This window comes from Fusarium odoratissimum (assembly GCF_000260195.1).
Source record: "Fusarium odoratissimum NRRL 54006 unplaced genomic scaffold supercont1.12, whole genome shotgun sequence".
Lineage (NCBI taxonomy): Eukaryota > Fungi > Ascomycota > Sordariomycetes > Hypocreales > Nectriaceae > Fusarium > Fusarium odoratissimum.
In genome coordinates this window covers 513,962-534,983 of record NW_022158698.1, presented here as the reverse complement: position 1 = coordinate 534,983, position 21,022 = coordinate 513,962, and the positions used below count along the sequence as shown (strand labels likewise).

At 48.5% G+C, this 21,022-nt stretch overlaps 10 protein-coding genes across 12 annotated transcripts; 3 read left to right on the top strand and 7 right to left on the bottom strand.

Moving 5' to 3' along the window:
• Nucleotides 1-539: 539 nt before the first annotated feature.
• On the top strand, nucleotides 540-2,328 carry FOIG_08152 (uncharacterized protein). Its single transcript, XM_031208063.1, has 2 exons — nucleotides 540-926; nucleotides 980-2,328. The coding sequence occupies exons 1-2, from the start codon at nucleotides 599-601 to the stop codon at nucleotides 1,666-1,668; spliced, it is 1,017 nt and encodes a 338-aa protein (XP_031062197.1). The 5' UTR covers nucleotides 540-598; the 3' UTR covers nucleotides 1,669-2,328.
• Nucleotides 1,611-3,565, bottom strand: FOIG_08151 (GTP-binding protein ypt2). Its single transcript, XM_031208062.1, has 3 exons — nucleotides 3,270-3,565; nucleotides 2,791-3,058; nucleotides 1,611-2,619 (listed from the first exon to the last, which is right to left on the bottom strand). Exons 1-3 carry the CDS (start codon nucleotides 3,297-3,299, stop codon nucleotides 2,306-2,308), a joined length of 612 nt encoding a protein of 203 aa, XP_031062196.1. The 5' UTR covers nucleotides 3,300-3,565; the 3' UTR covers nucleotides 1,611-2,305.
• Nucleotides 3,566-4,445: 880 nt separating this feature from the next.
• On the bottom strand, nucleotides 4,446-6,728 carry FOIG_08150 (murein transglycosylase). The gene is made up of 2 exons (XM_031208061.1): nucleotides 5,986-6,728; nucleotides 4,446-5,928 (listed from the first exon to the last, which is right to left on the bottom strand). The coding sequence occupies exons 1-2, from the start codon at nucleotides 6,161-6,163 to the stop codon at nucleotides 4,616-4,618; spliced, it is 1,491 nt and encodes a 496-aa protein (XP_031062195.1). The 5' UTR covers nucleotides 6,164-6,728; the 3' UTR covers nucleotides 4,446-4,615.
• Nucleotides 6,729-7,714: 986 nt separating this feature from the next.
• FOIG_08149 (hsp10-like protein) lies at nucleotides 7,715-9,318 on the bottom strand. Its single transcript, XM_031208060.1, has 3 exons — nucleotides 9,044-9,318; nucleotides 8,564-8,850; nucleotides 7,715-8,499 (listed from the first exon to the last, which is right to left on the bottom strand). The coding sequence occupies exons 1-3, from the start codon at nucleotides 9,044-9,046 to the stop codon at nucleotides 8,475-8,477; spliced, it is 315 nt and encodes a 104-aa protein (XP_031062194.1). The 5' UTR covers nucleotides 9,047-9,318; the 3' UTR covers nucleotides 7,715-8,474.
• A 5-nt stretch (nucleotides 9,319-9,323) lies between these two features.
• FOIG_08148 (HAL protein kinase) lies at nucleotides 9,324-14,181 on the bottom strand. Of its 3 annotated transcripts, XM_031208057.1 has the most exons (4): nucleotides 12,233-14,181; nucleotides 11,816-12,114; nucleotides 10,321-11,641; nucleotides 9,324-10,270 (listed from the first exon to the last, which is right to left on the bottom strand). In XM_031208057.1, exons 1-4 carry the CDS (start codon nucleotides 12,282-12,284, stop codon nucleotides 9,645-9,647), a joined length of 2,298 nt encoding a protein of 765 aa, XP_031062191.1. In that variant the 5' UTR covers nucleotides 12,285-14,181; the 3' UTR covers nucleotides 9,324-9,644. The 3 variants fall into 3 exon arrangements, with proteins under 3 accessions (XP_031062191.1, XP_031062193.1, XP_031062192.1); XM_031208059.1 differs by having other exon boundaries at nucleotides 10,321-12,114; XM_031208058.1 differs by having other exon boundaries at nucleotides 9,324-11,641.
• A 156-nt stretch (nucleotides 14,182-14,337) lies between these two features.
• Nucleotides 14,338-15,458, bottom strand: FOIG_08147 (50S ribosomal protein L11). Its single transcript, XM_031208056.1, has 2 exons — nucleotides 15,251-15,458; nucleotides 14,338-15,200 (listed from the first exon to the last, which is right to left on the bottom strand). Exons 1-2 carry the CDS (start codon nucleotides 15,377-15,379, stop codon nucleotides 14,865-14,867), a joined length of 465 nt encoding a protein of 154 aa, XP_031062190.1. The 5' UTR covers nucleotides 15,380-15,458; the 3' UTR covers nucleotides 14,338-14,864.
• A 117-nt stretch (nucleotides 15,459-15,575) lies between these two features.
• On the top strand, nucleotides 15,576-17,143 carry FOIG_08146 (ribosomal RNA assembly protein KRR1). The gene is made up of 2 exons (XM_031208055.1): nucleotides 15,576-16,355; nucleotides 16,407-17,143. Exons 1-2 carry the CDS (start codon nucleotides 15,756-15,758, stop codon nucleotides 16,767-16,769), a joined length of 963 nt encoding a protein of 320 aa, XP_031062189.1. The 5' UTR covers nucleotides 15,576-15,755; the 3' UTR covers nucleotides 16,770-17,143.
• On the bottom strand, nucleotides 16,806-18,308 carry FOIG_08145 (uncharacterized protein). Its single transcript, XM_031208054.1, has 2 exons — nucleotides 18,060-18,308; nucleotides 16,806-18,009 (listed from the first exon to the last, which is right to left on the bottom strand). Exons 1-2 carry the CDS (start codon nucleotides 18,278-18,280, stop codon nucleotides 16,977-16,979), a joined length of 1,254 nt encoding a protein of 417 aa, XP_031062188.1. The 5' UTR covers nucleotides 18,281-18,308; the 3' UTR covers nucleotides 16,806-16,976.
• An 805-nt stretch (nucleotides 18,309-19,113) lies between these two features.
• On the top strand, nucleotides 19,114-20,622 carry FOIG_08144 (uncharacterized protein). The gene is made up of 2 exons (XM_031208053.1): nucleotides 19,114-19,345; nucleotides 19,396-20,622. The coding sequence occupies exons 1-2, from the start codon at nucleotides 19,203-19,205 to the stop codon at nucleotides 20,225-20,227; spliced, it is 975 nt and encodes a 324-aa protein (XP_031062187.1). The 5' UTR covers nucleotides 19,114-19,202; the 3' UTR covers nucleotides 20,228-20,622.
• Nucleotides 20,327-20,783, bottom strand: FOIG_08143 (uncharacterized protein; the record flags this gene model as incomplete). Its single annotated transcript, XM_031208052.1, has 2 exons — nucleotides 20,327-20,621; nucleotides 20,677-20,783. The coding sequence occupies 2 exons, from the start codon at nucleotides 20,781-20,783 to the stop codon at nucleotides 20,327-20,329; spliced, it is 402 nt and encodes a 133-aa protein (XP_031062186.1).
• Nucleotides 20,784-21,022: the final 239 nt, after the last annotated feature.

Below are 21,022 nucleotides of genomic sequence, written 5' to 3'. Positions count from 1 at the left end.
TTGATAAGTCACCGTATTGACCTGCCCAGCATCCACAGCCTTATATACACAGCAAAGCGGGGTGGAAAGTATCATCGTAACTCTCCAGACAGAAAACAAATGCTCACTTGGCCCCCTGAGTCACAAATCTGCAAGCCATGGATAACATAATTTTCTTCTATTTTCGTCAGTGTATTTCACGTCAATCAGTGAGTGATTGAGAAACTCATGTGGCGCCTTGGCGCGGAGACACAGCGGCCAGTGTAGGTGTAAGTGATTTGAGGTGAATCTACGTCAAAGAATTGACCAAAAATGGAAGAAAGAGTATTGTTGGTAATGTTTGTAATTCTATACCGTCTTTGAAGATATCATCTTTTCTCCACTCATACCTCTCTAAGCCTTTAAGCTTAGGAATATCATCATCATGAGTCTGGCTCAAACATACTTTATTCTCAGTGTCCCTCTCATGAGAAAGAACCCCGCTAAGCCAAATCGGATCGGAACTCGGCCGAGTCCCGCATAACAACCTTCACTCAATTGCTACTCTGCTCCAAGATGCTCTCAAACTTCCCCTTCCACCAACCTCAAATCCCATGTTTCCTCACAATCCACCGCCCGGATGATCCGCCAAAAATGGCTTCCCAATGCCAGGGCCCTCTTCGCCGCCCAGAAAAGATGTCTTTCTTCGCCAAGCGCCAGATTCCCCAACTTCGCCGAAAACGATGAAAGCTGGGGAACTCTGCAGGAGAAGCTCAACTCTTCTCTGCCCAATGCTGGTGCGAATTCGAAGCCAGTGCCTGGCACTTCGCTGAAGGGTGCAATGGCTCAGGACCATGGTTCCCGATACATGCTTGTCATGGAGGGTCTGCCAACGTCGCTTCGCGCTGCTGACTTCCATCGTCTTGCGCCAGGTACCCTCTCTGGCTGGGAAAACTTCATCACTAATGGTACTTCAAACCCTCCACACATTCATTGACTATTGAGCTCACACAAATACCAGTCCATCAAGAACGCGATCCCTGGACTATGGAACCCCTTGGCACATACTACATAACCTTCCCCTCCAGCGGCGCCGCCTACATCTACCGCGACAGAGTCGAACGTCTCCTCCGCCTCGCCCAAGCAAAGATGAAAGACAAGACAGGCCTCTGGGTCACCAAAGTGAACCCCGTTCTCATCAACAAAAAAACCAACCCCGCAGTTGAGGTCGAGCGCTTCACACTCCTCCCGGGTTCATACCCATCCAAGCTTGAGATCAAGAGCAAACGGGTCAGAAAGATGGCATGGCAGAAAGTCATGGACCGAATCGTTGAAAAATCGTCCATAAAAAGGAATCCTAGCCATGTGCTACTTGAGCTACCGCAGGCGAGTTTCTCGGCGTCGGAGCTCAAGGCGATCATAAAGCAGGATGGTACAGAAAGTGGGCACAATTGGCAAATAGATGTGTTCAGCCTGAGGGAGACTATGAACTTTGATAGGGGGGTTACCACAGACACCCTTCGAGTACCTCTGACTCGAGGCAGTCCTGAGTTTCGACGCAAGCTCGATTCACGGTTTGTCCTTACCTGCGCGACTCCTGAAGTGGCATGGCGATTCATTCGTAGTTGGAATCAGCGCATCCTTGAATATGACGGAGGAGATGAGGTTATCCAGCGTAACCGTGTAAAAGCATCGTATATTGAGACTTAGCGACTGTATTATATCATAACGAATAGATTTAAAGAGTCAAAGACGCTCGCTCCACAGCCCATCGAATCTCTGATCTTTTTGAAAATAAGACATCAACACTTTCACAAAGGAGTCTTCTTTGGCTCTTCTTGACCCGACATTCAATCGCAAGCAAAGAAATCAAAGACTTCAACAACGACCACTCATGCACATAACGAAAGCAATGTATATTAGACCCAGATCAAAAACCGAAACTCCAGACCGGACGTGCTCTCTAAGATGGGGTGGAAGGTCGATCGGGGGAACAACAAGACATGACCAAAACCTCTCGCAATGTCGTCACTCATCCTTTTGAACGTGACTGAGATTTGCCGCCCAGCTCAAACTAACAGCCATCCATTCCTCTCTTTCGGCTCCTTTCCTTCTTTCCTTCTTTCCTTCGTTTCCTTTCATCCATCTCTCATGCCCGAAGACAAGAGCACAGGTTCTCTTCCCATTCTCCCAATGGTGAACTCTCCAACTCTCTCATCTCACGCTGACCCGTACACAGCGTGTTCACCTCCCTCGAGTTTACAAAGTAATAAGCTTAAAAAATAAAAAAATAAAAACGACGGCAAACGGAGAATGACAGATAAACGAACTCCTTAGGGTATTCGGTTTAGCAGCACTTGCTGCCGCCGCCTTCGCTCTTATCGCCGACGTTGACACCGCTCGCTGAGGGTTGGTCGTTCTTGGAGTTGTCGATAAGTCGCTTCTTGATGTCTGCGGCTAGGCTGTAGAAGGCCTTGTCGATATTGATGTTGCTCTTGGCGGAGACCTCGAGGAAGGGAATGCCCAGCTCGTCGGCGAGGGCTTGGCCTTGCTCGGTGGAAACAACTCGCTTCTCCTCCCAGTCGCACTTGTTGCCAATTAGAATCTTGTTGACACCCTCGGTAGCATGTTGCTCGACGTTTTGGAACCAAGTTCGGATGTCTATAAAAAAGTTAGTTAGTTGCTGTTGGTATATGTGGCTCGATAGCGCATTGCTTTGTTGGGCCAAGGGCGCTGGGCGACTATTTGACTATCGGGTAGGAGAGGGGCAACACAGCAACATATCATGAAATGTGTATATCGAGCCGTGTCGTGAAGAATAGTAAGACGTACTGTTGAATGAGCGCTCGTCGGTGACGTCGTAGACAAGGAGGATTCCCATGGCACCACGGTAATAGGCGGTGGTGATGGTGCGGAAACGCTCCTGACCGGCGGTATCCCAGATCTGCAGCTTGACGCGCTTTCCATCGAGCTCAATAGTTCTGATCTTGAAGTCGATACCGATAGTGGTGATAAATGAAGGGGTGAAGGAGTCTTCGCTGAATCGCAGCAGACAGCACGACTTGCCGACGCCGGAGTCGCCTATCAGGAGCAGCTTAATCTACATGACGGGGAGGGTCAGCGAGAGTTATCAAGAGGCGGTCGCATGCAGTGAATAATAGCGACCACAGCGCGATGCGAGTTGGGATATTCATATTCGTCGGGGTTTGGCTCAAGACAACGTGAATCCAAGGGACGCAGGGGGCGGATTGGCGGGCGGTGGGGGTGAGGAACGGTAGTAGATTGGATTGGATTGGATTTGGATATCGTACCAGGAAATCATAGTTACGATTACTCGACATGTTGACCAAGAGTGAGAGTAGCGGAAGAAGCTACTGTGTAGTGAAGCGACAATAGCGACGAGTTCGGTGGTCGAGGATGCGGAGGAGGCGAAAGACAAGGCTAGTGCGTGGGTGATTGAGGTCTGATGGTCGTCGAGGGTTGAAGATGGAGATAGAGATGGAGTTGGAAATGGAAATGGGGACTGGGAGTGAAAGTGGAGGAGGGAATTGGATTGGTCTTTGAACCGCGGGACTAATCCGTTTGCCTGTACCTAGAACGGCAGGCGAATGAGATCCCGTTGAAGACCTCTACGGCACAGGCTTAGGCAGTGACGAACTAACTAACACTACGTGTTTACAGGGGCTTTCGCCTCCACGGCTCTACTGGTTTTAGGCTGTCGCAGCGCCAAAGGACTCCAGTTGGCAGTGGAGGGAGGTGTTTCAGCAGCGGACAACGTTTAAAAGAGCCTACGTGTCAGGCTGTACTTTAGTAAGTGATGATTTGGAATTCTCTCAAGGTCATTTCCATTGTATTTTCTCGTTATTTGTCTGCCTAACTCATCTTACCTACTCAAACTTGAAACTGGCAGGCGAATGTCCTCCATATTAACAGAGACTATAAATACATCCCAGCGCATAAGCTGTGTTATGCATCCATCCGTAGATGGTTTCAATTATATATTCCGATATCCCTATACAGTACAATATGCATTCTGAGTAACACGGACGGCTACCTTGCATAGAGAAAGCCTTTCAACATCTGTAACTGTGGTTAACACTCAAACAGTGTCTACCCCTGAAAAATGAAAGATTGTGGCGCCTATCTTTGATACTCAACGTTGACTTTTCTGCAAACTCGGGTTCCACAGCGGCTTTGTCCCCTACAAATCTTGGCCCCTTCACGCTTTCCAATACATTTTGCCCCTGGTACACGACGTCATCTTGAGAGACATCATCACGAGACACACTTTATCAAAAGGTCAGCCACGCTCATTACGTCCAGCTTTGCCACATGAGCACAACTTGCACGACAAGAGAGAAATCAAGTTGGAGGGTTGAACTCAATAATCAGGTTAAATGCGTTCTAAAATGTTGAGGCTCGTTGTGTTTCACGATACTCCTCGGCCTACGCTCTCGCTGTATCAGTCACCAACTCAATCAATAAAGTGCGTCATAAGAGTAATTTAATTGATTTCTCATAGATGCTTCCAAATGACCTCGTTGAACATGGTCAACCGAGCCAAGTGAACCTTCAGCTGTTCAATCATTCATCCATCCAAAAGTACATAAAAAGAAGTGAAGAATCTCAAACCACAATCCCCATCATAACTTGTTGTTTACTTCTTGCAAATGCCAAATGCATTCTGGCAACCACACTCACACTGCTTGGCCTTGCGACCACATTTGCCTCCGCGAGAGCAGCAGTCACCAAACTTGCTGCCCTCACAAGTTTGTCCAGTCTCACCGCCGCAGCGGCCGTCCTCAGAAACCTTGAGTCCAGAGCTTCCCTCTTGGGTAGGTTCGCTTGTCTGAACTGGCATGGGGTACTTGATAACAGGAGTGTCCTTGTACTTGGTGTTCTTCTCATACTTGTCCCACTTGCGGGTCGCTGTCTCTTGGGTGGCCTCAGTATTCTCAGCAGGCTTCGAGGCCTCAGTCGTAGCGGCGGCAGCCTGAGATGTCTTTGATGGAGCAGCGTAGGTCTCCTTGCTAGCAGGCTTGTCGTTGGAGTTGGAGTTCTTGCCATCGGTGGCTAGATCACTACCCTCAAAGTCGCCATAGGGAGCAGGAATAGGACCAGGAGCCTCGGCAAAGTACTCCTTGCCAGTGAAGTTAGGAGGGCCCTCAAAGTCCTTGGCTTTGCAAGCGGCGTTGATCTCCTTGCAGTAGTCATTCCAGGTATCACAACCCTTGCCGCCAGTAGGGGGAGCGTTGTCCCAGCAGTCACCAACAATATCCCAGCACTTCTTGGCCGCAGCCCAGCAGTTGTCTTGTCCGGAGTACTTCGCAAGAGGCTTGCCGCACCAGTTGGCGTTCTTGGCAAGGCAGTCCTTGGGGACAAGACCATCCTTCTGGGTCTGCTTGGTGCCAGTCTCTTTAGAGGTAGGGTTCCAAACCTCAGGTCCAGGAATAGGGTATTCACCCTTGTCGCTGTAGATGTTGTAGGTGACACCGGGGTCCTTCTTGTCAACATAGCCTGGAATGCTGACTTCGTACTTCTCAGGGATCTCAAGAGGACCTTCAGGACCATTTTCGATGAAGATCTGGGCACAGCTGTGGTAGAACTGAGGGTCACCTGAGGGAGCGTTGTGGAGGGCCAGGACCTCGGGGCGGACGAGGTAGTAACCGGCAGGGAGACCAGTGGGGAGGTCAACTGAAAGAAGACCACCGTTGGATCGGAGAGTGTCGGTACACCACTTGTCCTCCTTGACGTTGTAGCCATCTTCCCAGACCTTGAACCAACCATCACCAGCAGCAGAGTCCGAGTTCATATCATCGACCTTCTTCATGTAGACGGAGCAAGGGCCTTTGTGACCTTCGGCAATGGCACCAGGGTGGGAGTAGCTGGGGGATTCACGGAATTGGAAGGTCAGTTGAGCACCGCCGGGAGCCGGGCAGGTGAACTTGACTGGCTTGTCACCATTTTCACCTGTGTTTCTCATCAGTTACTGTCTCTAAGTTAAGGTCACCGTAAAGATCTACTTACCGCAGGCCATGACACCTCCAGTAATGGGGTAGATGGGGCTGTTGGCCTTGGAGGCATCCTTAGGCTGACGAACACAGGTACCGTCGCCCTGGTTCTCGCCATCGATGAAAAGAGTAGTGAAGAGGGTGTGGGCATTCGCAGCAGTAGCGAGGCCGAGAACAGTAGCAAGAAGCTTCATGATGGATAGTTCAAAAGAAAATCGTTTCGATAAACACAAGTGAAGGAGAGCAGAAAGCCAGTTCTGCTATAAAACCGCTAGGGTTGAAGTCGTTGATTGATGTCGTGAAAAGGGAGCGTATATGCTTGAAGAAGCAGTAAGGAATGTCTTTCAATCAATGAAGGAATGAATAAGTGAAAAGAAGAGAAAGAGTCACAGTATAACTCGAAAACACCGTGGTGAGGAAGAATGAAGGTGAAGAGAGAAGAGGGAAAGCATCACGAACTTGTGGCCATGCCTCATATATATTGCAACTCCTCAGCTCACGATCAGGGATGGCCATAGCAGGCATCTCAACCTCAGCTAGGGTCAGCCTGCAGATCAGATCCTCCAGACCTGGTTCTATACAAGGATTATGGTGATGGCCAAGCTCGACGAGTTACACCAAAACTGCCCAACTTTCCAATTATTCGGTGCATAGGCGACAAACAGCGCCAGCACCTCAAACGGTGGCGTTCCTCCTAGCCCGACCCTTTCCATTTCCACAGCGTGGTAGCAAGGGACGGATAATGCTGGATACCCAGGTGTAATCGAACAGGCCGCCAAACATAGAGGTCAAGGCCACAGTCATGATCCCTGTGGCGCATCAGTTGGAGTCAATCACCGAGTGCCAAGATATTCAAGGTGAAACGTAGTGAGAAGGGCCTAAGTCTAGGTCTGCGGGTGCTTTGATGAGTGTAAGTAAGATTGAATGGTTGAAGTTGGATTGGATTGGATGGAGGCTTAAGCTAAGTTTTGGTACCTGCGTCTAGGAAGCGCCCAGATAAACGGGCGTTTCCGTTGTGGATGTAACCTCCAACACCCTACCAACGACCGCAGCCAAAAGGGTCTGCTTTCTACAGTTCTGGCCGTGTATTACTATCTTTTTATTCTTTACCCAGATATTATGCTAATAGTTCCCGTTAACCTTAAATCATAAGCATTCTGCTAATGCTTAACTGAACTAAACGGCATCGTTTCAACCCTAATTCTTTCTAAACGCTGGCGGGAAACAAAAAGCAATTCTCAAGTTGGCTCAGAGAAACAAATACAGGGGTTATCCATGATCATCCAAACTCATGACAGTGACTACAGTGACAGTCTACTAATCATGGTGCGACTCTTGAACCCAACTCCTCTCATCCTTTCGATCCCTTATTCAAGATTGTCTATCCGTATCATTCATGGACGTGCTCATTCAATTCTAGGTTTTCATCCTTCGTGGGTTCACAACCCTCAGGGGTAAGCTTCAGCCGCAAATCGCTCGGGGAACCTTGGTGAGTTAATCGGGGTAGTTTAAATCACAAGATCGCTGTCCAGTACCCAGTAAGAACCACATCTGTAGTATACATATACTATTACTCTTCAGCCGTCCTCTTCCTGATGGAGAATACTGAAAATCAACTCCTTTGAAGGTCATGTTCATATTTGAAGCTGCACGATTCAAGTCCGGGGGACAAGGATCATGTCGATCCTCCCCTCCACATGTTTAATACCAGGGGTTTCATAAACCTCCCTCATCTCATCCCATCACCCTTTCGCCACCCTGTTCAGTTCGAACCTCAGAAAACACAACCAACACGCTTGGAAAAATGAGGCATCTGTTCCGCTGTCATCCCATCATATGTTGATCACTTATGAAGCTTGTTTTATACCCCTGCTATTCACACATTCCGACTTGGCATCACCAGACTGCACGGTACATTACATGCACACTAACATACAGTCTGGCCAAGCTGCATGTTTTCTCTATTCCCAAGTGATTACTCAGCTTCAGTATCGGCCTTCTGCAGCAAAGTGTGTTTCGAGAGAAAACAAAACAAAACATCGGCCCTGCACAGGTCGTACAAGAATAACCTCGTCAGGCTTCGGCCTTCGCTCTTCGGCGCTTCGGTAGCCCAAATGCCGGCCCATTCACCAGATCGACTCATAACCAATTGATCCTTTGCCTTCCTATATATGCGACGTCTAGCTGCTTCACCTGCCGAAGCCTCATCCACGATACTACTATCACACAATACGGGTAATGATTCGTAAAATCATACAATTGAAAGGGTAAGAGTGGAGATTTGATTCTGTCCTGCGCGGCCAACACTTTTAAACTTCTCATACACACTTATACAAACATACATCTTGAATCCTTGCATAATTGGTCTGTCATTTTTGCGCCTACATTACAATCGTCCCCTCCCTCTTCCCCTCCAAAGCGACCTCAGAGCTCCATCTCTTGCGTCCGCCGCTCTCGATATGGTACAGTATGATACAAGTAGGCTATTTTTGATATATGGGTATCTTATTCGTTGATCTTGGCCAGGATCCTAATTATGTAAGTCAGTATATCTGCTCCCTCATGGCAATGTCTGGTGGTATGTGGCCACTTACTCGCTGTCGCGGAAGAGCTGGAACTCCTCCTCGCCGGCCTTGACGGGGGAACCGCCGAATTGAGGGATCAGAACACGGTCACCAACGGCAACGCCCATGGGTAGTCGGTTACCCTTCTTGTCCATGGCACCGGGGCCGACGGCGAGGACCTTGGCCTCGTTGAGCTTCTCAACGCTGGACTCGGGCAGGAAGATGCCGCTGGCGGTCTTGGTCTCGGCCTTGATGCGCTGGACGAGAACACGGTCAAGGAGGGGAGCGAGAGCTCGGATGGACTTGATGGAGGTGGCCTGTAGCGTTGGATGTCAGTCCTAGCGGTTCTTCCTTGTCTCTCATGGTGCTCATGCGCCTGAATGCTTCAATCCCTCCCATCTTGGCCTCCTCATGGTTCCTAATTGCCGAGGATAAGAAGCTAGATAGTCGAGACTGAAGCATTGGCGGGGCTGCTTCTGCAATTTGTTACAGTAGCAATCATAAACGTACCATTGTGATTAAGTAAAAAAGATGGTTGGGTATATGATCAAGAGAGTCGTAGATTCGTAATTGGAGAAGTAAACAAGAAGAAGAGTTCGGCTTCGGTGTTCAACGGAGTTCAAATCGGCGGTGGATCTCGTCTCTTCCAACAGCTTCCAGAAGAAGGTCAGCAATTTTTTCCCCCAAGCTTCCCCTCGGCTCTTGATTTCCCCGGTTCCGAGAATCGGCACTACACATCCAATTGCCGCCCAAAAGCGGTATATCATGCCGAACGACTTACACCCCGAAGCTCCTCATTATCATTCATGTGATCTATACTCAATATTATTTTTTATAATTCAACGCTGTCTTTCTCTCTGAATCGCTGAAAAGCTTTAACAGTCCCGTATCCATATTCTGTGACTGTTACTAGTCAAACACTGTTACCAAGGAACTCTCGACAGTTGCTGATCCTCCATCTATCTGTTCGTCATTCATCAATGCAGCTCATAAGCGAATCCGTTTCAAACAGCCCCCAATTTATGTCTTTCATTGCTCTCAAAACGCCAAATGCCGGCCTCCCTTCAGGAATAGTCAATTTGTGTTGCGGTCGTAGCCAATCGTCTAATGATCACTTCTTCTCCGGTTGTTGCGAGTTGGCTGGCGGTTCCAAGATATGAGTGTGATTGTCAGCTGGGACAACCTCACCGTGGTCAAATTGTTGGCAAATGACTGTATCTGCAACCCATGGCTCCTGCAGAATCTCATCCATTCGGGCACGAGTCTTGGGGTTAAGATCAAGCATTCTGCTAATGATGTGTCTGCTTTCCCTAGGCAGCAGACGCAAAATACGCCATGGGCCACGGATGACTTCTTTCTTATCACCACTCGACTGTGTCTTAGAGTCCTTCGAGTCGGTCGTCGAGCTGGCCTCTTTTGAGGTTGCCTCTTCTTTTTGCTCATGATGAGTATGTTTCTTTGTCTCATCCTCAGCCAAAAAGTCTCGCGCTGGCGTGGTGGTCAAATCATTCGTTGACTTTGAGGGTACAATTAGCTTCCTGGGGTCGTGTCCTGGAGTCGGGTCCGCCGCGAACAACTTGAAGGAGTTATCTGTCATTCGTGGGACCTTCCATGGGAAACGTCGAAGAGTCATGCAGCAGAAAATGATAGCCAAAGACCAGATATCCACAGCTACTGCGTCGTACTCCTTAGAGTCGTAAACCTCGGGTGCGAGATAAGGGTCAGAGCCGACAATACCTGAGACCAGTTAGCCAATGTCCTCACACTTTATTGGTGAAGAAATCTACCTTTTGCGGGTACAGTGTCTGTCTCAAATGGGTATTTGAAGACGTGGGCACTGCCAAAATCGATGATCTTCATGATACCCTTGGAGCTCACCACCACATTATCCAGCTTCAGATCGCGGTGGGCAAGGCCCACGCTATGCAGATAAGTCACGCCATTGAGGATTTGCAGGAAGCAGCACGTTATCTCTTCCCGGGACATCCGACCGGTCATGACGATTGCAAAGAGATCAAATGGCGCATATTCCATCACTTCATACCAACGCCCCTTTTCTTGAAGAATGTCCAACGTTTCGATGATGTTGCCGTGGTGGAGGGTCGATCCAACGCAAAATTCGGCTGTCACTTTCTTGTTGTACTCTTTTTCGGTTTCGTATGTGTGTCTTGCACGGAACTCCTTGACTGCAAATACGGTACCGTCGTCCTTGCGCTTCATCAGTCTCACCGAGCCACCCGCGCCGGAGCCCAGAAATTTTCCGAGCTTGCCGTACTTGGAAGACAACCCATGATCATCTCCAAAAGGCAATTGCTGGGTCGATTTGGAAGCTGCAGCTTTCGTGCCGAGCTTGATCGATGGTGCTGGTGACGACTCTCTCTTCTTGTTGTGATGTCCGCCCTTGCGGAAAAATCGTTTTAAATCTGCCATTGAGCCGTGTCCGGGGTGAAGATTGCCAGTCGAGACGCTATCATTCGGTGCAAGCTCTTCACTACTGTTCCTTGCACTACCAAAGATTGACGATCCGCGCTTCTCGTTCAGATTTGACTTGGACCCATGGGGAGAGCCATGCTTCTTCTTCCGCGAGAAGATGAACCTGGGGTCTATTGAGTGCTTTGTTGTATGTGCTGCTGGTGCAGGTCGTCGGCCTTTGGCGTAGGGATCGTTGATGTCACCGCCAGGAGTAAATGGCTTAGAGTAGAAGTTTGACGCTGAGCTTCGGGACGGACTAGATTCTCGAGAAGCAGGCACAGAACCAGGTCCTACTCCAAACATGCCTCGACGATGGGGCTGGTGCTGCTCTTCAGCGGAAGAAGCCCTACGGACCGCATGATCGGAAGCAGCTCGAGGAGCTGAAGGTCTTCTATCGGGAGCTGGTGAAGCCTTTTCATGAGATGACGATGCCTGTGGGGTGATAACCGGGGGTTCATTCGTCTTGGCCACCTCCTTACCCTTCTTATCCGAACTAGCCTGGCCGGATCCCGCGGGAGTTAGGGGAGGGGAAGCCAACGTAGAGACTTGAGGGCTGGTATGCGGGGATTGGAAGGTGGCAGAGGTGGGTGTGGGCAATCTGGTAGACTGTCCGGATTCATCCTCATGCGATGGGACCTACAATGACATCAGTTAGCGTTAGTCACAAAACCTTCAATTATGGCAACGCAGTGACAACGTCGCAAAGCTCAAATGCCACAATCATATTGCCGGTAGTAATTAGAGTGGAATTTGATCGAGAGCACTCTCCAAAAGCTGGCGAAGCGTGAATACACAGAAAGGGGGACATACTCGGGAAGGTGGGAGCGAGAAAGCTTCAAATTGGCAGTTGTTCAAGCGCAATTCTTGTAACGGTCGGCCGTGGAGAGACTTTGTGAACGCTTTAAGCTGATCGGCAGTAACTTCGGTGAAAGGACTTGACTGGTCGTGCTCTTCATGCTCTGGGTTCGACGATGACGGGTCAACGGCGGCGGGTTGGGTAGGTGATATCTCCTGAACGGCGGATGAGAAGCGAACGCCGGAGGCGTCTTCAGACGCATCGTCCTTGTCTCCAATTGACTCTTGAGGTTTCTGAACAGGCTCCGAAGCTTCTATCGTATCTACGATTAGCGATTGTATCACAACCATCGTTTCGCAGTGCTTCAGTGCGCCGAGCAGAAGATCAAGGTGGGGCAGAATAGGCTCGGCAGAACCGGAAGATAGACTTACCAGAGACACCCTGGGAGCGAGGAAGCTCCTGGGGAGGATTTGAAGAACTCATCGGATTAGAAATGGATGCTTTGATGGGATATGGACAAAGTAACCAAAAAGCAACCACAGTAGTAATATGATGAGGGTGGTAAGAAGAAGCGAGACTGAGCAGACTAAGAGTTGCGACGACGATGATAAAAGAGGACGGACATGGCCCGCACTACTACCTCGCTATGTACCTAGTGGGGGGATCCACTTTGTTTCCTTCTCTCCCACCTTTTGAGGACAGTCCGAGTGGTGGTCTTCCCTTTTTGCTGGGCTGGGCTACGGGCAATAGTTAGCGTTTAGGAGGTCCTTCTACGGCAATGCGGGTGCTAGAAACACGCTAGATGTGCGCTAAAAACTGTTTTCTGGCAGCTGGTGATTCCCTCAGGTACAGTACGATGGGGGTCAAAAGCTGAGGCTTGTTCGGACATATGCGAATATTTAAGTTGAAGATGAGTCCGTGTTGATCGTGAGTCAACGTGTACGCCGTATTCATCTGATCACTTTTCCCAACAGAAGCACCCCCTATCGTCAGCTTTTAACTTATCTTTACTGCTGATAGCTTGACTGAAGTGGTATAGTAAGCACCGAGTATCATGTACCTCGACTTACGAAGCTCTCCCTGATCTCATGGTCCTGGCGCATCACTAGACAGGGCTCCTTGTCAAGAGAAAAATTCAACATATGAGTATGAATAATGGAAGCAGTCCAATGCCCACGGATAATCACAATTGCATTGCATTGGGTTACAAAACAATTTCCTCGTTGGGTTGGAAAACCTTCTTGTGACCATGACTCAACTCCTCTTACACTGAGGGTGCCACCAACAGCCATACATCCATAGCATGTGCACTAACGATGCAGAGATCGGGAAGACGGTTAGTTCTCCGGTATTGAAGTTCACTTCACACAAACATTTCGAGATCCGTGAATATGACCCCCTGTCAAACTCAACGATCTGACCCGATTTAGGCTCTCGCTCAGCTTCGTTCCCTAGTCGACGTATCCATAAGGATCTTTACAAGCTTGATTGATATAGCGGTGTCTTGAAGTAATACGATTAACACGAGAAGCTCCAACATGGATGATATCTAACTTTACTTGAGCTACTACGAGTGTAAACTCCGTTATGGTGCCGCGGCCTTTGTGTAAGTGACCCATGTGTCAGTGAGCCTCAACCAAGAAACCGTGTGAGACACAATGTGTGACAATGTCGAGTATCACCTGCTTCTAGAAACATGGAAGGCGAGAATTTTTTATCCCTTCAAGCTTAATACGTAACATAAAGCCAGGTCCAAGCCCAGCCCAGTCACAGCGGAGCTCCCGGCCAAGTTTCGGTCGCCTCCAAGCCTCCAAGTTGCAAGAATATTTTATCCCTTCATTAACAACCAGTCAAGTATACTCCAAATAAGCAACCCCACTAATTTAAATATCGAAAAGGTTTTTGTTCCTTGGGCTATTCCAGTGTAAGCAACAAGTCCCGTGTCAAGCTCAATTCTTATTTAGGACCATACGCAAGCCGCCTGGCCTTACGCGTGTTGGTGTCCAGTTTACGTAGTTCCGGTCTTGCTAAAGTGGTTTCAGTGGCAATGGAAGTCGAACCTTTCCATAAAGGTCAAGTCAACAGATGGGGCCATAAGGATATCTCGATCTTCAGACTTTTTATGTGATCACCTGTTACAGTCAGGAACTGGCCCCAGAAGATCTGTCAAGCGTCGATCTTCCGTTGCGCCCGGAGATCTCGAGGCTTTATTGTCTCAGGATCCTATCAAGTCGTTTCATTTTTCCTGTCTCATCACTAGGACATTTACCCAGTCCTCAGAGTGGCAGAACTCGGGACTCTGAATTAGAGGGCTAGAAACAATTATTTCAAGATTCTGCTAAATTTAGGATGACATTATCCTGAAATATCCTAAACTCGTCTAATTATTATCTAGGGAGACGATCCTATATTTTCTGTCTCCCTCTAGCTACTTAGTGCAATTGAACACAGAGTGTGGCATAGAAACATATTGCCAAGCATCGACGACACAGCATATGAACCAATGGTTTCAATGATAGTTTGATGCACATATAATCATGATCTGAGATGCATCGTACATGGGATACAGTCATATGTACTCCACACGACTTCATTGGTTTCAACGGGATACGAGACTTCATGCAAGCCACGCGTAAGGTGGATCGAGAGTATTTCCTGGATAAGTGCCTACTCACGTACTAATAGAGGCACGTGAGGTGCTGACGATTTGCGAATTGTTAAGACCAGATCAACTTCACATGTCTTGCCTCATGACCTCGGACAACGACCGTCTGTGATCACTCACTTGGCCTTCAAGTGCTGAACCACGTTCATGTCCATCTTCTCACATCAATGCCATCGGAATAAGCCTGATATAAGATCGGCCTGCCCGGCACACACAATTGTGAAAGAAAAACCAGTATTTCGCCTTTTGAACGCTGAATAGATGCATCGTGAAATTCTTCCTCTGGTCAGAGGCCCAACTCCCTATCCATAGACTGTTGTACAAGTATAATATCTGGTTGGAGATCTTCGTACACACCACATTCTGTGGTCTTTTATTTTCATTTCGTAATCATGCCCCTAAGCCACCACTTCAATTCCCATCGTCTTCGCTTGATAAATGACCGATCTGCAAAGTCCCTCCAGCGATAGGCCTGAAAGTCGGAGCTCAGTCTGCTTAATCTTTGCAATTTCATAAATGTGCTTCAGGGATAGAGTGCCGACAGTCTCATGCCCGGGCTTGCTGACACCCTTTCGCTTGCCCTTCTTTCCCATGGGAGCTTCGACGGCGTTAAGGAGAAGCCATGAGGTGTGCGGTGTTCGGACGTCAAAGGTAAATGATCGGTCGGGGCGGACGGTAACTCGGCATGGCATTGGTGTTCCAGTGATAATATGGGCAGTTCGCGCGTTGAATTCCTGAGCGCAAGTTAGCAAACAGTTGACGTCTGAGCTCATATAACACTGACCTTACAAAAGTCCATAGACTTTACACCCTTGGAACCGAGAGCAGGACCAACAGGAGGACTAGGACTAGCCTGTCCAGCTCCCACGATCAGCTTCACGATTTGATCAACGCCGCCTCGACCCTTTGACATGATTGTGGTTGTGTTGGGATAGGCGGTGTCTCGTTACGATGTTAAACGTTGATAGTGTTTTGCGAGCTGAAGAAATTCGAGAGCCAATGTCTCTAGCGTCCTGATTGGCCCACAGCAAGTGCCATGATGTCCCCACAATCGTATCGCCCCACCAGCCCATACATACCTTACTGTACCTAACTCTGAAAAAAAATCTCCAGTATCCTATCTTCAGCCAAAAACTTTCTCATCAGAAGAAACTCATAGCAGCCACAACAACATGCCCATCTGAGAAAAGATCTCGAGTCGCATCCAGTTTTCAACTTCTCTCACCAGACGAGACTTAGCGTCAATCTTCAAACTCATTCACCAGAAGAGACTCAGCAACCACAACACGATGCCTTCAACTCACGAACGCCCCAAGCCCTGGGACACAGGGGACGTTGACAAATGGAAGATCGACGCCTTCACTCCCAAGGATAATGTTGGCGGCACCTTTCTTGAGGAGTCTTCCTTCTCTCTACTTTTCCCCAAATACCGCGAAGTCTACCTGAAGGAAGCTTGGCCTCTGATTACCCGAGCTCTCGAGAAGCACGGAATTGCTTGCACGCTCGATTTGGTCGAGGGTTCTATGGCAGTCAAGACCACCCGGAAGACGTATGATCCCGCCGCCATTCTCAACGCACGCGACCTCATCAAGCTCCTGGCTCGCTCCGTACCCGCACCTCAAGCTATCAAGATCCTCGAAGATGGTGTTGCCTGCGATGTAATTAAGATACGCGGCCTGTGTGGTAGCAAGGAATCCTTCGTCAAGAGGAGGCAAAGAATCCTCGGACCCAATGGTTCAACTCTCAAGGCCCTCGAGCTACTCACAGAAACATACATTCTGGTCCATGGAAACACAGTCTCCGCTATGGGGCCCTACAAGGGACTGAAGGAGCTGCGACGAGTCGTGGAAGATTGCATGCAAAATGTCCATCCAATCTATCACATAAAAGTGAGGAGTTGTCAGCCATAACAATAACTTAGCCAGCTAACCCGTTTGCAGGAAATGATGATAAAACGAGAGCTTGCAAAGGATCCCGAACTTGCCAACGAGAGCTGGGATCGCTTCCTCCCCAACTTCAAAAAGAGGTCTCTCAGCCACCGACGTGTTCCCCACAAGGTCACCGACAAGACCAAGAAAACGTATACACCATTCCCTCCAGCTCCCGAAAAGAGCAAGGTGGACAAGCAGATCGAGACTGGCGAGTACTTCTTGGCCAAGGGCGACAAGAAGCGTGCTTTACATGAGGAACGCAAAGAGAAGCAGAGCAAGCGAAAGGAGGAGAAGGCAAAGGAGCGAGAGGCCGAGTTTGTTCCACCGGAAGAGGGTCGCCCCAAGAAGAAGCGCAAGAAGTCGGAAGAGTAAACAAAAAGGAGCATCATATTATGTGGATGGGCAACTGGTGTGAGTTGTTTCAATCTCATGTACAAGCTCTCGAGGTGTATGATACCCTGAAAATCTCGGCGTTCTTCATGTCTCTGTTTAAGGATTAATAGCTAAGAAAAATGTGCTTTCAATTTCTGATTCTACGTTGGTGAAGAGGCTTTGTATATGCCTTGTTGATTATAATATCTAGAGCTTTGAGGGCGACTCACTTCCTGAATCCCACTCGATTACTAGCTTACCAAACTGCTTCCCCTGATCCATGTCTTTGAACAGGTCATCAATCCCTTGAAGATTATCGAGCCCCTTGATCGTTCTGCTGATGACGGGTCGAATCTTCTTCTCGTTAACAAAGGTTACCATATCCCGAAACTCCTTGCGGGAGCCCATCGTTGAACCCTTGAGCTCGATATTCTGCAGATTCGCGGCCATCAGCCAGTCCATCTTGGGAGACACGGTCATGCCGTACTGCACAATTACACCGCCAGCCTTGAGTAGTCGTACAGTCTTGCCCACGATTTCACCGCCTGCACCATCGATTACAGCATCGAGATATGGCCTATCGGCTGGTAGCTGTGCTCGAAGCTCCTTGTCCCAGGCTTCGTTCTTGTAAATGACTCCACCTTTGGCGCCCATCTCCTTGGCCTTTGTGATCTTAGCTTCGTCGCCGGATGTGACGAATACATTGCAACCCATTGCTACACCGAACTGAAGGACCTGGAGCGCGACACCGCCACCAATGCCTGTGATAAGAATGTTTGAGCCAGAGAAAGCAGCATTGCTCTTTGTAACAAGAGCGCGCCAACCCGTGACACCAACAAGAGGTAGAGCTGCTCCCTCAGCGGGTGTGAGGTGTTCAGGAGCAGGCTCAACTTCTTCCTCTGAGACTACGATGTAGTCCTGAGCGGTACCGACCTCGGTGAGTTTGGAACCACCTGTGACAGCAAACTTGCGACTATCCTCTGGAGCGGCAGGGTCTGATTCCCAGCCACGCATGGGAGTGAGAATGACCGGCTTGTTGAGGAGGTTCTTACGGGTGACATTGCTTCCTAAGGCGACCACAGTGCCATAGCCATCTGCTAGAATTGGGTTGGTGAAGGAAATGGCTGGGTAGAGATGACGGCGCATAAAAAGATCACGGTGGTTGAGTGCCGCCGCGGAGAGGTTGACAAGGACCTCATTTGGACCTGGAGTTGGCCTTGGAACTTGCTTTACTTGAAGTCTGGTCATATTAGCAATTGGCTCTCCATGTACAAAGAAGGTAGTTCTGACGGATAATAGACCTTTCCAGGCTTTGCGCCTTCGATTTGCTGTAGGGTGAGAGCTCGAGGCATGATTGCGGCTGTGATGTCGCCAATTGTTGTTGGTCGAGTATTTCTGATAGATATGGAGAACCTTCGGTAATAGCGGTTCAAAAAAGGTTCGATCTCGGCTATTGAGTGAAGACTTGTTGAAACTTGCAAGTTAGAACGACATAGAGATCTCATAGCCATTGGCCCCGCATCGTAGACCTCGGCATTCAGATGCACCTAAAGCAGCAACTATATACGGCCGATCTGAATGCTACAAGAGCTTTGAAATCAAAGTCAGTGTTTTGATTAATAATGTTAAATGCGGCTATTATTTCTTTTCTGGGGTTTCTTAAGATCTAACTACCAAGCTATCTTCTAGTCAACAATTCATGATTCTTGGTGAAATCGTGTGATAGAATGAACATGAATATGTGAAGTAATGGATAGAAAAGGTTATTCAGATAAGGTTTCATACACAGCGAGAGCGGTATGAGAACTAACTGTTTACCTTCTTACTTATGACAGAAAAGAACAATGAGAAGTTCATTTCGACTCAGCTGAAGAGATATGCAGTAACTGTTCGCTGGCATGAGCATAAGTGTAATGCTAACAGTGTACCCTATACGTCTAAGTAACTGAATTATGCCCTGAACTGTATATGTTCTGTCAAACTTTGCAATCATTGATATACATCTATATCCATGGATGTATGTATCGGACTTTAAGAGATGTCCTGTGCTTATGAGGAATAGTAGTCTCGTCTATGGTCTTTCACTACTTATCTCAAACAGGACTATCTGACTGTATGGCGTCAACCTCACTAACGCTGGCGCTAACATCGAAATCTTCTTGCGTTGATAGCATTCCTCAATTGACATAGCAATTAAGGATTGTTAGAGTAACTATATTCACAAGCTTGACATGGACTCAGAAGATTATAATAAGAATATAAACCGAAGCTTGCTGGCTTGAAATGTTGCATTGCTGCACGCACTACGCAACCTTACTCTGTATCTAGATGCTTACCGACGCTCCGAAAACCGGCATCATAGTTATATCAAACTAACAAACATCAACACCAACGCTGTTTGAACCATCAGCTAAACGCCGCTGAAATTTTCACATGGCCGCATTATTCTCGGGCGCCGTCTACGGCGCCTCTACGATAGCCGCGGGCGTCTATTTGCCCTCAACAATCATCAATCAGTTCAAGTTCCAGGATTGGCATATGCTGCAAACCTCTCTTGGTGCGGTTGCAAGCAGCGCGTGAGTAGTCACACCTACAAAGACACGAGAAGAAGCTAATACTTGATAAGTATCATATATAAAGTCGCTGAAAGATACGGCTACGTTAAGCTTAAACCCAGAAGTTCATCACCGATCGGACTCTTTGGACAGTATGACGGTAACGTCATAGGCGGATTCCTCCTTGGAGCTGGCATGGCTCTTTCAGGATCCTGTCCAGGTACTCTGTTCGCACAAGTTGGAGCTGGCCTGAGGACTGGCTTCTATACTCTTGGAGGAGCTATTCTTGGTGGCTTAGCTTACACAGGATATGTCGCGCAAGCAGCCAAGACTCAGAGAGAGAAAGCGGGTGTGCAGCCCGAGACGGTAACTATCGATGAGAACCTCGGGCTTTCCAACGATACAACAGTTGCTCTCTTCGAATCTGTCTGCTTATCTATCATTGGTGCTTCTGTTGCCTACACTACTGGCTCCGACTGGTCACTTTTCTCAGCCGGCGGTGGCCTCTTCATCGGTCTCTCACAGCTCTTCTCTATTCTTGTCCGTCGCTCTATGATCGGCATATCAGGCTCATATGAAGAAGTCGGAAATCACTTCTGGTGGCTCACGCGAGACGCGCCCTGGCCAACAAGTCGACAGAACACCTTATTCGCCGTGGGAATGACAAGTGGTGCTTGGGTTCTTGCAAAGGTGCTCCCTTCATTCGTCAAGGGCCATGTCGTCGAGACAGAGCCGTTGCTTGCTGGAGTTGGTGGATTTTTTATGATTGTAGGATCAAGGCTGGCGGGAGGATGTCCTTCTGGACATGGCGTTAGTGGTTTATCGTTGATGTCGACATCAAGTCTTGTCACTATGAGCACTGCGTTTGCTGCTGGAAGCTTGGTTGCTCCATTGTTTCATTAGACTAGGTTGGATATACAAAATTATGGTTGCCTATATGAAACATGACCTGACTCTTTGTTCTTGACCACGGAGGAGTCCTGTAGTGCCGGAGCAGAACATCTATTCCTTCTTATCCCCACAGCCAATTCTCGCAGTAACTTCAATCTCAATCTTCATCTCCTCCTTCATCAATGAGGACTGGATCATGGTTGCAGCAGGACGAACATCGCCAAACCACTTCTTCAACACTGGCCAAGTCTTTGGGAAGTCATCGCGGTCAGGGAGGATATAGTGAACTCGAACGACCTCGGAGACCGAAGCACCGGCATCTTTCAGAGCAGCGGCGATGTTGGTCATGGTTTGGTCGGCCTGCTCGGCAACATCTGACGAAATAACTCCAGTCTTATAATCATAACTGCAATAGGTAGTTAGCTCTATTTCGAATTCTCAGGAAGAGTGGAATTGCTGACCCAGTCGTGCCACTGACAAAAACCCAATCGCCAGTCACGACAGCTCGTGAATATCCGATGAGCTCTTCAAAGGCAGAGCCAGAGCTGATGTTCTGACGGGAAGTCATTGTAATTGAGGTAAATATTATTGATATACAGATAATATCAAAGATGCAATGGAAAGAAGGCAAGGGCGCATTTTGAGGGAAGATATAGGAGGCCGTGAGTCACTTACACCAGGCTATTCCTATTGCTTGCTGGGGTGGGTCGCTTGACCAATTCGAGGAGGCGGAAGCTCATATATTCGCGCGCAAGAGGTAGGTATTTCATTGATTTCATGACAATCATAATGCCAGTCCACACTGTA